General features: G+C 42.1%; 1 protein-coding gene across 1 annotated transcript in view; it reads right to left on the bottom strand.

The window, feature by feature from the left end:
• Positions 1-13,489, bottom strand: part of adgra1b (adhesion G protein-coupled receptor A1b) — a 149,251-nt gene that overhangs the window by 87,696 nt on the left and 48,066 nt on the right. Inside the window, exons 9-12 of the mRNA XM_076743519.1 lie at positions 11,094-11,313; positions 10,491-10,640; positions 8,818-8,979; positions 8,243-8,476 (exon numbers count right to left, since the gene is read on the bottom strand). Coding sequence (XP_076599634.1) covers positions 8,243-8,476; positions 8,818-8,979; positions 10,491-10,640; positions 11,094-11,313 — 766 coding nt within the window. The remainder of the gene's footprint in view (positions 1-8,242; positions 8,477-8,817; positions 8,980-10,490; positions 10,641-11,093; positions 11,314-13,489) is intronic.

Genomic DNA, 13,489 nt, shown 5'->3' with positions numbered 1-13,489 from the left:
CAGATCTTTTTTCAGCTCAAGCACCCAAAAAGGCTTCAAAAGTGTGACAATTTTTATCTGTGCCAAAAATTTGTTCTTTTCTCAAATTCTTGCAGATGGTATTCATATTTTAAATATTTGAAGCGTCAAAGGCATCTTGTTAGCTGTGTAGCTGTGTAGCTGAGATGCAGGGCAGAAGACAGAGAACACATACGTTTTCTAAGGCGATTTTTGGAAACATTCATGCACCAAAGCATTCGCTATGTCAGATTTGGAAAAGTATGTGCAAGATAAGAATGCTGTCTGCAATCAAATGGCACTGAGTAGTGACTGTAGAAAAAGGAATGTTCATTTGCATATTCTACATCTGTACTATGTTGTAATATTAATATGTGGGTGAGATACGCCACACACAGATGTGAATATAAAGCTCTAGTGGGAATAGTGGGAAAAAAAGACATGCTTGTCGCATTTGTTTGGTGTAAGAGGTTATAAAACATGCAAATATCGAGCACGAACATTGAAATGCCCCACCTCATTCAGTAACCCAGTTAAATGGAAAATCAGGTCAGCAGTGGAATACTTTGGTTAATATTCAGGCATGATTTGAGCGAATGCACACTTATCTTATTCTGATGCATTCATAGCAAGTGGATAATGACTGAACAGTAACCTGACACTGATTGCTTTCTTTGTCTACTTATATACAGAACATCATGCCACTTGGTTTTGTGTGATCAAGAACAATACGAGAATCTACAAGGTCAAAAGACACCAATGTGTGACTGACATAAAGACACACAGGAATTCATGGTTTTAGGCATGTAAAAGGATGGAAATGCTGGTGGGTTGGCTGGATGGTTGATCCACCACTCTGGTCCAGTCTGAAATACCCCAATAATTTTTGGATGGATTCTGTGCCCAGAAGATGAATGGCTTTGGGTATAGAAGGAAAAGTGACAAATCATTAAATGTGCTCAAGAGGTGCAGAAACATGGCGCACCAATGAGTGTATTTATAGAATCTCTGCCATCCATTTTCATAATCACCCTCTCCTGCCAATTGTCTGACTTGTGTCACAAATGTCCAATAATGTGTAAGTGATGTATATACAGCCTTCAAGTAATAAATACATAAATTAAGTGCTGAATTTATGTGCCCTTTTGTGTTGTGTGTGTGGTAAGAGTGGTGGGACAGTTCAGGGCGGGGCGCTGGAACATTTTCAAATCTCAGTGTTGGCAGGTATGGACTTTAGGGATCTCCTGACTTTTTCTCTTGCTCCACTAAGAGAATGCTTGTGCGGCTGTGGAGTCGTAGCCTTGCTTTCAAATACCAATCATGTGTTTAAGAGGGCCTGAACACAACCAGGATTGGACCCCCTTCTTTTGTCACATAAACCTGATCACATTCAGCCTGTGCCTACACAGCAAAGATGTCAGTTGCTCTAATACCAGGTCGCTTTATCTGTTTTCAGGTTGTGACATCTGTGCTGTGGTCTAGAGAATCTCAAAGTCCGAACTCCAGTCCACATCTGGACTGAGCGGCATATCAATCAGCCAGCGGGTCACATCCAGCCAGCAGAATATTAATGAATTTGCTTGAAAATGTGTGCATTTAATGTTACTATAATAATAAGACTCATTCATTGGTAGATGAACTGTGGCCTTATAAATAAACATATATATATACACATATATAAATTCTCTGGTGTAATGTCACACATTAACGTTACACCAGAGAATTTGCTATCAGCTCCCAAATCTCAGACACAGAATGTTTCCTTTTCTCTAGGCCATGATTTCTACAACTAGCATAAGTGTTGTTGTAAAAATATGTCTGAGCCAGAAATAAATATGGACTAACTGTTTCATGCTGGCTAAAACACAAGAGATATGACCTTAATTAATTGATTTTATATTATTTTGTTATCACCTATCGCTCCAGACTTCAGACCTTGAATAAAACATAGGATATGTGGACCTTTGAGTGATGTGTTTGAGAACCCCTGGTCTAAATAGTAATATAAAATGCCTTTTTTGCTGCGTTCTGATGTTTCTTTGGCGGCTGACAGTGAGCAACATGAAACACTGAGAAAAAGAAACGGAGATGACACACAGTCCCTGCCTGACTCGTTATATCAGACCGCTGGGCCGCTGCAATGCTCCTGATACCTGTGTGATTTATGGATTCTATTGAAGAGCAATAATTTTCCCCTTTATGCATACTATTACTATGCTATGTGTACAAGTACAATATTAGGCTTTCTACTACTTATGTCCATGATAAAGAGAACTTGCATTGTCTTCCTCTATAACAATCTAAATTTCACATTTGACAAACTCTATCTGTGAAAATACAGACAATCAATCAGGAGGCAAATCCTTTTGCAATAGAGAACATTACGTAAGGTGCTGATGTTTTATTGCAGCACTTTTTGGCAATGTGTTGGCACAGCAGGGCCATATGCTGTGTGTCTTAGTCCAGTTGGACCCAAAATGGCTCTAAACGGTGCAGAGCTTCTGCCAGAGTGAGACAGAGAGCAGATCACTCAGCCAGTCAGTCACTTACATGAGGATGGAGGGAACAGCCTGAGTTTATGGGGAAGTCTGCAGGGCTTCTAGGAGCTAGCCTATTAATCACTTTTAAAGCCCTTCTTAAAAAGTTTGTGTGTAACAGTTCTTATTAATGACACTCAGGCACCCAACTGCTGTTGGAAAAGACCCTAGAAGTCGATGAAGACGTGTGTCAACATCACACAAGCTCATATAAGATAACTTTCATTTCATTAAAATTCTGATATACTGTTTGTTCAATTCATTAGGAATTTGAAAAATTACAATCTGACAATTAACTGATATGTTGATCAGCTTTGGCGATGATCACCAGGATTAAAGATGCAAGCAGAGTTCTGGACACTGCACAAAGCAGCTCAATGTCACTTCCTCTGTCTATGTGGTGCTAGAAGAGACCCACAAATTATATGTCATGTTCCAGTACAGCAAGTGTATATCACACCATGACGTGCCAAATTTTGTGAGCCATGCCAAAGATAACTCAAAAGCATAATAACTTTTCATTGGTGAGGTCTTTACATTGCACTGACCCAGTCTGATCTGATTATTTCTCCAGGAGGAATTTGTTAAAGTAAAATACCTGTAAATGGCAAAATGGCTGACAGTCTGTTGCATATAGGGCATGGCTCCAAGAGGATTTTTTTAAGTCTCGGGATTTTACGTGTGACTCCTGACTGACTCCTGTATATGTAGGTGACACATACAGTGAGGGCTACCTCATTGAAATTTTGTAGGGGGTGCTATGAAGCCATTTTGCCACACTAGTGTGTGAATCCCAGGAAACATAAACATTTTCACTACTTCTGACACATTTTAACAAAGCATAATTCCTTGCATTCCTGGCACTGCTTTCTCTTTAAGAAATTAATTTGCTGGTTTAAACTTAACTCACTACCAAATGTAACACAGCACGGTTTTTAGGAGAGTCATGATTGCGTGTGCATCCAACTAGCCCTTCTTTCCTGCCTGTTTAGATCTTTGTGGAATCTGATGCTTAATCACAAGCGATGTTGCTGTGTGTCTATTGCAGTCTTCACAGTGTGCTTTTAAACTGATGAGTCATAGGGTAGTGTGTCTGTGTGTGCGTGAGTGTGCATTAGGTGCATTTATTTCTGTGCTCCTGATATACCAAATGTATCTATCTCGCACAAAGTTCACACTCTGAACACGCACATCGCCTCCCTGTTGGGAGAAAAGATGGCTCTCTATTCAGAATGACTACTCATGCCTTATTTTTTTTTAACCCCAGATGATGTTACACATCTGCTATCTCCTGGTACATCTACACATCTGCTTCAGTCAAATACTTGGTGTTTTTTTACTGGATATATTTAAAGACTAATTGGTGTACAAGCTTTCCTTCCATAGACGTATCCTCCACATTAACAGGCTTAGGCAGCCTGCTGTGAGACCCTGAATTATGTGATATGTCTCAGCCAATTGAAGTACTGTTTACTTATTGTCATGGCAACACTTGCACTTGATGCCTTGAGCATTCAAATACGAGATCCATATATCCATGCAGGGTTAAGACACCTTCAGCTGCAGTTTTGTAAACCAATAGAACAAACTCATCAAGATGCTGAAGATCGAAGATAGGCACCAACCAAAAGTGAAGTTCCTGATAATGAAAACTTTGCAATCCTGACTTACTTTGCACAGTTTGCAGGAGACAAGCAGAAAACCTCAACTTGTGTCAACATCAGCAGCATGATATTTTAGTTGAAAATTGCGTTAAAGATTCAAAATGGCATACAGGGACAAATTCGAGTAGGTTGCTGCATCACTGGGCTGGTGTACTGTTACCGCCAGCGTGCTGCCTGCTTGTTCTGTGACTGGGCTTGCTGGCCAGTCACATAATATGCCATGTCGCAAAGCTTAAATCATCTTTAACTGGTCTCTTGAACGTGACAATGAGTTCGCTGCACTCAAATAGGCTTCCACAGTCACCAGAATTCAATCCAATACAGCACCTTTGGGATGGGGTGCAATGGGAGATTGGCATCATAGACATGCAGTCAACAAATCTACAGCAACTGCATGACAATTTCATGTCAACATGGACCAAAACCTCTGAGGTATGTAGGTATGCAGCACATTGCTGAATCTATGCCGTGAAGAATTAAGGCAGTTCTGAAGGCAAAACAGGGTCCAACCCCATACTAGCAAAGTGTATCTAATAAAGTGGCTGCTGAGTGTACCTTTCATTATTCAATTTCATCATTTGTCAACAAATTTTGTCAGCTTTCCCAACTGGATATGAATTCTTGGCCTGCGTATGCTTGTCTGTGTGTTTGTGTGTGAGACTGGTTGCCAGAGAATGCGCTTAAGTATTCGGCCAATGAGACTTTTTCAGATTAGCAGTAATTGGCAAAGCCTTTCCCACATGCCCAATGAAAGGTAGGCAGAGGAGGGGGGAGAAACAGAAAGAGGCTGTTGCAGGGTGGTGATAGCTTCAATGGAACAGAGCCCTTTATGGGTTGTTGAAGTCACTTTCGTGTCCCTCAGTAATTACCATTAAAGTGCTCTCGAGCAAGGCGCCGCTCCTCACCCTACAACTGTTCCAGAGGAGCAGGAGCTGTGAATACTGGGCTTCTTGTAGGTGTGAGAGTGTGACTTGCCCCGGGAGGATGAGCTGTGTTCATTCTGCACACTAAATGAGGTGGAAATAGTATTACACTTTTTCATCTCATGCCCAAAAACTGACCTTTTCAGATTTTTTTTTTTTCTAAAAATTACCCATATATATCAAGTCTTTAGAAGCAAGATTGCCAGTAAAACTCATTTCAATAATATTTCTTTTATTAAGGACTGTTGTGCTGGATGACTTCGCATTAATGTCTCTTTCAAGTGCCGTCCTCTTAATACATCAGTATGTTTATATGTATATTGTCTGCTCTCCACATACTTAAGCAATAATCAAGTAAAGCACCTATTGAGCCTGAAATTGAATGTATGACCCTTTTGTCCACCTACAAGCACTCCCCCTGACTGCTGCTGTAAATTGAGCACTTCATTTATGTGATATTCTCAGTCAACGCGCCTTGTTAAATCAAGATTAACTTAATGGAGATACAGTAGTGGCTTTAGTCACTAATGTTCTGCAGCTGTACACTGATTATGATTTCTCCAGGCCAGCTAGCCAGTGATACACTAACTCTCCCTGAGTCACTTCTTGAGTCACTAATGTATACATTAGACCACTGTTTTGTACCGGTGATACAGGAGATGCAGTCAGGATGCGAGTGATTATGTGAAGACGCAATTGCACAACACATTTTTTCTCTATAACATGATGGAAAACCTCCAATATAGCAAATTTGCTGCTTACACACAAGCATTTGTCTTACTTCAGTCAGAGAAAAATGTGATTACAGGCAGCATCAACGCATGCAAAGTCAAACGTACGGGAGATGAATTAAGTGAGATGGATACAAGTGTGAACTGAGGTGAAGAAGAGCTCAAGTAAAAACTTCTCAGCTTCAGCTTGGGCGAGAAATTGTTCTGACGCAGGAAAGCGAGAGCCAATGAGCTTCGAGAAGGAAGGACTCACATGACAAAGTGGATACACAGGCAAAAAAAAAAAATCAAGAAAGATGTTCCAATCATAACTTCAATCATTGTCGTCCCTTCTAGAATAGAGTTTTGATAGCTCTTTTCAAATGCAATTCCCTCTGAATTCATTATCGTATCTATTTATTTATAACTTTCCATCTTTGTGTGACATTCTTCAAGCCTGTCCTGCCTCATTTTTTGTCTTTCTGCAAGAAAAAAACGGCACTTACTCTTCAATGTAACTGCTGAAATAATTATGACAGAGTGCGAATAATAAACATTCTGCTAGCAAGCAGCAACTAAACGGACCGCTGATTTTTTATATGTTGAACCTGAAGATGCGCAGGCAAGGATAGTCGCCTTATTCACTGTTTTTACCTTGCAATACATATTTGCTATTTGGCCCGATGACAACTCCATTGATTTGTTAACTGGTTGTTGCTATTCAGACCCACCTGGAGAAACACCATATAACTCAAGCTCACACACAGTAATAGCTCAAATCAAATATGATAATATAGATCAATATAGAAAATAGAATCCCCTGCCTCATGGGTAATTTAAATATTTACATAATTGTGTAACACTAGACTCCTGCATTTAATAAAAAGATATGGCAAAACATCCCTTTCGTGTAATTAAATCCTCAATTTCAGTCAGATATTTCATGATTGGTAGCAAGCAGGAACAGAGTTGCTCAAAGCAAGAAGCCAGACAGGAGTTTTCCTTCTTAAATATGAATCTTTTCCAGGCTGCTTTAAGACACAGACACTTCCTTGAGATTAGGCAATGATGAGAAGCTGAGTGCAGTACACATCATCACATACTCTTGTATTTAGAATTTCTGAAAAGCCAAATCCATCGCACTGGGAGTTTCATGTTCAAGTATGCTACTCAAGGACACACAGTGCTAAGAGTTGGGGTTGTGCCCAACAAACCGGTTTTAGCATTGGGAAATCAACAGATTTCTTGTCTGCATTCATTTTGCGAATGAGGAGAAACCTGTCGAAACTATGAAGTGCGAGCATGGAGATGTGCTTTCACTTCACCAAAATAAATGTTTTCTCTTTCTCACAGTTGCTTCCTAATCCATCTGGAAATCATTAATGGGCGATTTTGAACAGATTCGTGCAGTGACCTCCAACGCTGCAGTTTTGTCCATGTATGCATACATCCATACATACACACATTCTACACACTGCCTGGAGCTAGAATTAAGCGCTGTAATTGCTGACAAAACCGCAGAGACCTGACAATGTCTCACCACAGAAGAAGAAGAGGACGAGGGAAATGAAATAAGCATGCACGCTCATACGCTCTCTTCTGCTGAAACACACTTACATGCACAGACGAGGCGATGCTCACATGCACACTGATGAATTCATCTGCGGACTGAATGGCTAGAGGCTGCAAACTGTTCAAATTCTGCAGAACAATGCCACTTAAGTGCCAGGGGAGGTGAATGTTATGCCTGCCGTCTGCAGATGCAGAGTGTCCCTCGTCTGTTGACGTGATATTTGTCATTTGGGACAGCCAAAACTGGAACCATGGTGGGGCCGTGGCTGATTTAAAGCAACAGGGACGCAAGGCCATCTTATTCATCACAGGAAAGTGGCCCACGTTCACTGACTCCCAAATTACTGTCCTATTTGCAGGCCCTGCCCCCAGTGCAAACCCACCTATCACCAGCTGATCTATGGCATGCCAGTAAACCCAAACAAGGTGTCATCTTGCCTCAACAAATAGGCAACAACAGACTTAAGGGCAGGTGGTAATCCGTCTAACATGCCTCACCTGTGTGGTGTTGGAGAATTCATTTTATGGTGCCCACGAGCTCCTGTACAAGCTGTACTCTATTTCCCATATTTTATTCCTCTCTGTCGCTTTCTTTCTCCTCTGTTAGAACATCTTCTCTCCTTCGTCTCTCACTCCTGCAGTTGAACACGGTGTCAAGAAATACTAAAGTGTGTGGCCTTTAAAAAGAAAACCCGCTGGGAGTGAGAAAGAGAAACACTCAAAGAACACTGTTTCCTGACCTCAGGCTGAATTCGGTGGATTTCGCCAACAGAGCCAAGCAAAAGAGTGGAATGGCGTATTTTAGAAAGTTTCACACCGTTTATTAACTTGCGCCTTACCTTGCTGAGCTGACTGGCCGGTGAGCCGCTGTTGTTGACAGTGTGGCATTTGAAGTTGAGCAACGATTCCCCCATGGCATCACGCTCTCTGCTCCTGTCCTTGTCAGCGTGGGAGTGGCTGTCAGGGAGGGGCGACGTGGCGGACGAGGGGGGCCATTGAAGTGCCATGCAGGACAGACCGAAAAAGTTAGATGGCCGGATCAGAAAGGCCTCCAGAGCTATGTTAGCAGATACCTGGAGGTGGGGGGAGTACGCCAAGGATGAGGAGTAGGGGAGAGAGAGGGAAGGGTTGGAGGGAGGGCAGAGATTTTTATATTAGTCATTTAGCACATGCTTTTATCCCAAGTGACAGCAGGGAGGTTAAAAAATAGACGGAAGCAAGAAGAAACAAAAGGAAGCAATTTATCTTTCTCTTGCCTTATTCTAGCTATCTGCTTGAGCCAGATTAACTTCTCATTATTCTAGGCTGCAAGAAAAAAGGTAAAGCTATGGGACATTTAGTCAATTAATCAACCTTTGCCCTGTCTGACTGTGGCTGCGAGTGTCGGTGTTACTGTTTCAAAGTCCAGCCATACCTTAGAAATGACCTGATTGTCTTCAGTCAGCGCCAGGTCGGCAATACGCTCCACGCACTGGACGATCCGGGTGCACGCCCTGGCCTCATTCTGCGCCATCCACAGGATATGCTCCTCCACGAGCATCATGTTACTGGCTATGTCTGATATATAGTCCCCCAGCTGCAAGACGACAAGCAGACATGGGTGCTCTGCACACAGCTTCACAAACCACAAAGCCGCCCCCACACAGACACACGCAGACACGCACACACATGAGGAGGCAGACTCATCATGCACATCAATCATATCCGCAACAACAGGCACATTTATAATCTCCAGTCAGAATTGTGAGGGAGGCAATGGTGGCTTCATTCATTATAGGGAGATTTAATTTAGATTAGCAGCTCCAATGGGGCATAATCACTTCCTTGGGATGGCAGTTCACTATTTACTTACTGTACTTCTCATTGTTGCTTCATTCAACTGTTCTTTATTGGATGAATGAGGGTGGTCTCATCAGCATTGTCTTAGGAATGATAAAACTCTAAGTATCTCCTAGTAATATCTCCTCCCGAGTGACCTATGATGAGTAATTGGACAAGTGAGAGCTAATATTGATTCTTTTCACTGACTAAGCTCAACACCCTTCCCCTCGCACAACCTGACCTTCAGCGTGACGTACAGCCCTCCGACTGCCTCTGGCCACAGACAGAAGAGAAGTTCACTTAAGGTAAAACACGGCTTGCCCAAAAAGAGATGCATCTTCATAACCATAATTGTCATTCAGGACCAACGCTGCCATGGGCAAGAGGAAAGCATATGAGGTGAAAAGTTAAGCTGTCTGGAATCGATTGAAGGATTGAGGCCAGAACAACAGCGTGTTGCCTGCTGCCTATCGCTGACAACCACTGAGGTGTCCTTTTTTGTTTGCTAAATTCGGGCTTTGAGACACCATTGTTACCTCTAGATGAGCTAGTCAACAGTTTTCCTGATAAACCTCGTCCTTTATTAAGGCAAGGGCAAATCAACTGTGAATGACCACATGAAAAGGACAGTCATAATCAGAGTAGCAGTATGAGTACAGTTCCTCTTCAATTGCGTGTTAGCAGTTTGATAGAGCAGTAAAACAGTGGGCTCACTGCAAACTGAGCTAAAGCTGGAGTCAAAAACGTGGGACGATGGCCAAAAGAAAAGACTTGTACTATAAGTGGGTCCTTCAATTTGTGACGCATGCCTCTCTGGCAGGAGTGGGAGAGTTGAAGGGTGGTCACAAAGAGAGGCGTGAAGCCACAATTTGTGTTAAAAATTGTACTCTTTCTAGGACTCAAACCTCAGTCAAACCTGAGCACACACGTGAAACACGACAGACACAGAGATAAATTAACATAAAGATGCTCACTTTAGCTCCAGGTCCCATTTTTTCATTTTCTCCAATATCAAAATAAAACAGTGGTAGTTTTCTGTACATCCCTGGGCAACATGCTCATTGCTAATTCAGCATTTTTTAATGGTGACAATTTGCCAAAATGTGAACAAACGCAGGCTAAAAACTGGGCTCAAGTCATAGTCCACAGAGGATGTTGTCTGAGGAGGGGTCCACGGAGTCAGACTTTCAAGTCATGTCTGGAATTAAAGCTGAGGTGACATGTTAATCAGTAAACTGGCTGTGATGTATCTCTGTGTGACCTCACATCTCTACGCTTCTCCACCAGCCTCGTGAGTCTCTCCACCAGGTGTGTGACAAAGATGACATCCATGACATCAGTGAAGTGTGCCGCCCTGCTGGTGAAGGCCACTAACTGCTGGCCTAAAGGCTGAGCATTGGTGGCATTAATAGTTATCTGGAATAAAAAAAAAGAAGATATATAGTAATACTCTGAGAGGATGATCACATGGTCCATCACCACAATTCAACAGAGACATAACATGAAACAGCTTTGACAGCATACAATAAATAATAAATCACTGCCATGCTTTTTCATTCCATGCATGTAGTTTTGTGAATTTGATTGCTTTAATGTGGTACAGTAATCCCGTGAGTAATGACGAGTGAAACAGCTCATCCTCAGTCAGTTTGCATTATGTATATAAAGGCTTACATGTACAGATCCGCAAATACCTGCAAGCTACAGATGAATCAGTCGAGATGAGTTTCTGTATTCTAGGAATTATCAACTCTTGCTGAGGAGTCTGCCAAATACATGTTGAGCATCAGAGTGATGTCAAATTAAAAGCAACTCAGTGACAATGTGAAAGAGTGTGGGAGGGAATCAGTTGTCTGCGTGTTCTGATACCTGTGTGAGCTCATGCAGCACGCGGGTCAGTTCACTGGCATACGGACACTGAGTGTAGTCCTCTTCAGCCCAGCGTCCAGCCCGGTCGCAGCGCCGCCATGCCTTCTTCTCTCGCTGGCTGGAGGGGTGGGGAGCGTTGCCAGAGGGGTGGGGGGCAGAGCCAAAGGTGGCAGGAGCACAGGGCAGGAAGGCCAGGATGCCAGCTAAAGTCTTTGGCCACCTGCCACACAAGATATCTCCAAATTATCAGGAATAAAGTGAGTTTAGGAATCTACACTCGCTGCACCAGATGGCAATTTCATACTCCCTCTGCTTTGGAAATGATCAATTTACATATTTGATTTAAAGCAAGCTCTAATTGTTTTTACAGAAGACTGCCAGATTCTGACACTTGATTGTGAAACAATGTGTTGTCTTATTAATGAATTCTGACTTAATTTACTTATTAACTTTATTAATCAACGTTATTGTCTTTCCACACTTTTGCACATTGAAACTAAACATTTTTTTTAATGACAGAACGCAATTAAAGGAGCATTCCAGCAATTTCACACATCAAGATCAGTGGGGAGTAACACTCAGCCTGTTGCATAATGGGAAATGTAGGATTCAGTGTTTTGGAGCTAAAAAGGCCTAAAAGCTCGGATATCTCAGCCTCTGCTGTTAAATGTTGACCAGGATTCTCACAAATCTCACAACTTGGACAGAAAAAGAATTACATATGCAGAGAAAACCTGTTCCTGCCCGTTCCTTCTTTAATGGGAAATCCAACACTAAAAGAGTAATTTCAAATGTTGCTCACATGGCCATGCAAAGTTCAGTGAAGTCTCTTCTGAAGCAAGAAATGAGACTGTGTCAATAATGTCATCAAGGGCCAAGTCTTGGAGCTGCACTACTGACCAACCTGTTATGGTGTGATTTTACAGGGAAATGGACTTTCATTTTCTGGGTGATGCCTGTTAGTGTTTCAATAAAATAAAGCTTATTTGAGTGTAAAAAGTCAGCCAAACATTCGTAGTCCACTACATTGGCCTCTGTTTCCAAGATAATGTAAGAAGTCCAGGTTTTGTTTCTTGGTGCTGCTGTGGATTAAATGTCTTATTTGTGTGTTTCTGCAGCCTTAGGAAAGAGTTGTTGTGCTCACACATATTGATCAATTTGTCTACAATCAGAGGAGAAACATGTGTCTTCTGTTTTGCGCTTTTCTCCTGAAGGCAACGGAAAAATCCCGCTGCACAAAAGTAGCAGAAGTAATGCTTAATGTCGCAACACTTTTGACTCCATCTAAATGAAAATAAAGGAGCAAAGCACTCAGGAGGCTGGTAATCTGTTCTGAGGGTAGAGACCTGCCATCTCTCTGCTCCCCACCCCGTTCTCTTTTTCTCCTCTCTCTCCATCCACGTTGTTGCAGCAGGAGCAGCAGCTACTTAGTAATAAATGGCGTTAATTTCGCCCCCAACAAAAAAGGGGGCTCATTTTACAGCCCATTACTCCAATGTTCCGACAGAAACAAAGCCTGTGTGCTTGCTGCACTGGAAGTGGGCTGTAAAGTACGGCGGCTACAAAGGATCGTACATGACAACAGCACACCCACGAGGGAGAGGAGGTGGAGGATGTGAGCGTGTGCTACAGCTGCAAGGTTTCAAGGTGGTCACAAGGAGTGGAGGACAGGAGAAAAAAAGGATTGACTGTGGATGAAGGCGTGTGGTGTTTGATCCTCTGTTTAGGAACAAGGCCTGTGCTTTTTTGTAGTCTTGCTATAAAGCTGGACTACACTAAGCTTAAACGTTTGTAAGGGTTTTCATATCACATTTCCGCTTATTATTGAAATACATGAACTACCAGCGCTCTACTGTACATGCTCTTTGACAGTTAATGAGCCGCATCTGATGCAAGGCAGGCCAACTGGGGCAGATCTTTGCCAGGTGGAACATACAGCAGCACAACACCGGCAAGACTTATACCTCAACTGTGGTGTACATGGAGAGATGATAGCAGAGAGAGTGAGTGCTCTGATTCACTGTATTAATTTTAAACAGCAGAGTCTATAATTGAGAATATTTCTGGGGACTTAAATTAGAGGTTAAACTATCACCTTATTTTGCTGGAAACCTCCTGCTTAGCAGCTTACAAAACCAGTGATTACAGTCAATTACCACTAATTACACAGCTGGTAAAAGAAAAGTAGAATCAAGATTTGCAGATATGGTTTATATAACCTTTGTTATGGTTTTACCTGAAGGAAGAAAAAAAAAGAAGAAATAAGAAGAAAATATGCTTATATGCTTTATTTCCAAGAGATTGATAGAAACATAGTCTGAATGACTGGATATGAAGCTACCAGCAGCAACCGGTTAGCTTAGCTTCACACAGACACTGGAAACAGGAGGAAACAG

This window comes from Chaetodon auriga, chromosome 11 (assembly GCF_051107435.1).
Source record: "Chaetodon auriga isolate fChaAug3 chromosome 11, fChaAug3.hap1, whole genome shotgun sequence".
Classification (NCBI taxonomy): domain Eukaryota; kingdom Metazoa; phylum Chordata; class Actinopteri; order Chaetodontiformes; family Chaetodontidae; genus Chaetodon; species Chaetodon auriga.
Note: the sequence above shows the minus strand (reverse complement) of the source record. Positions and strands in the feature narration are given on the sequence as shown.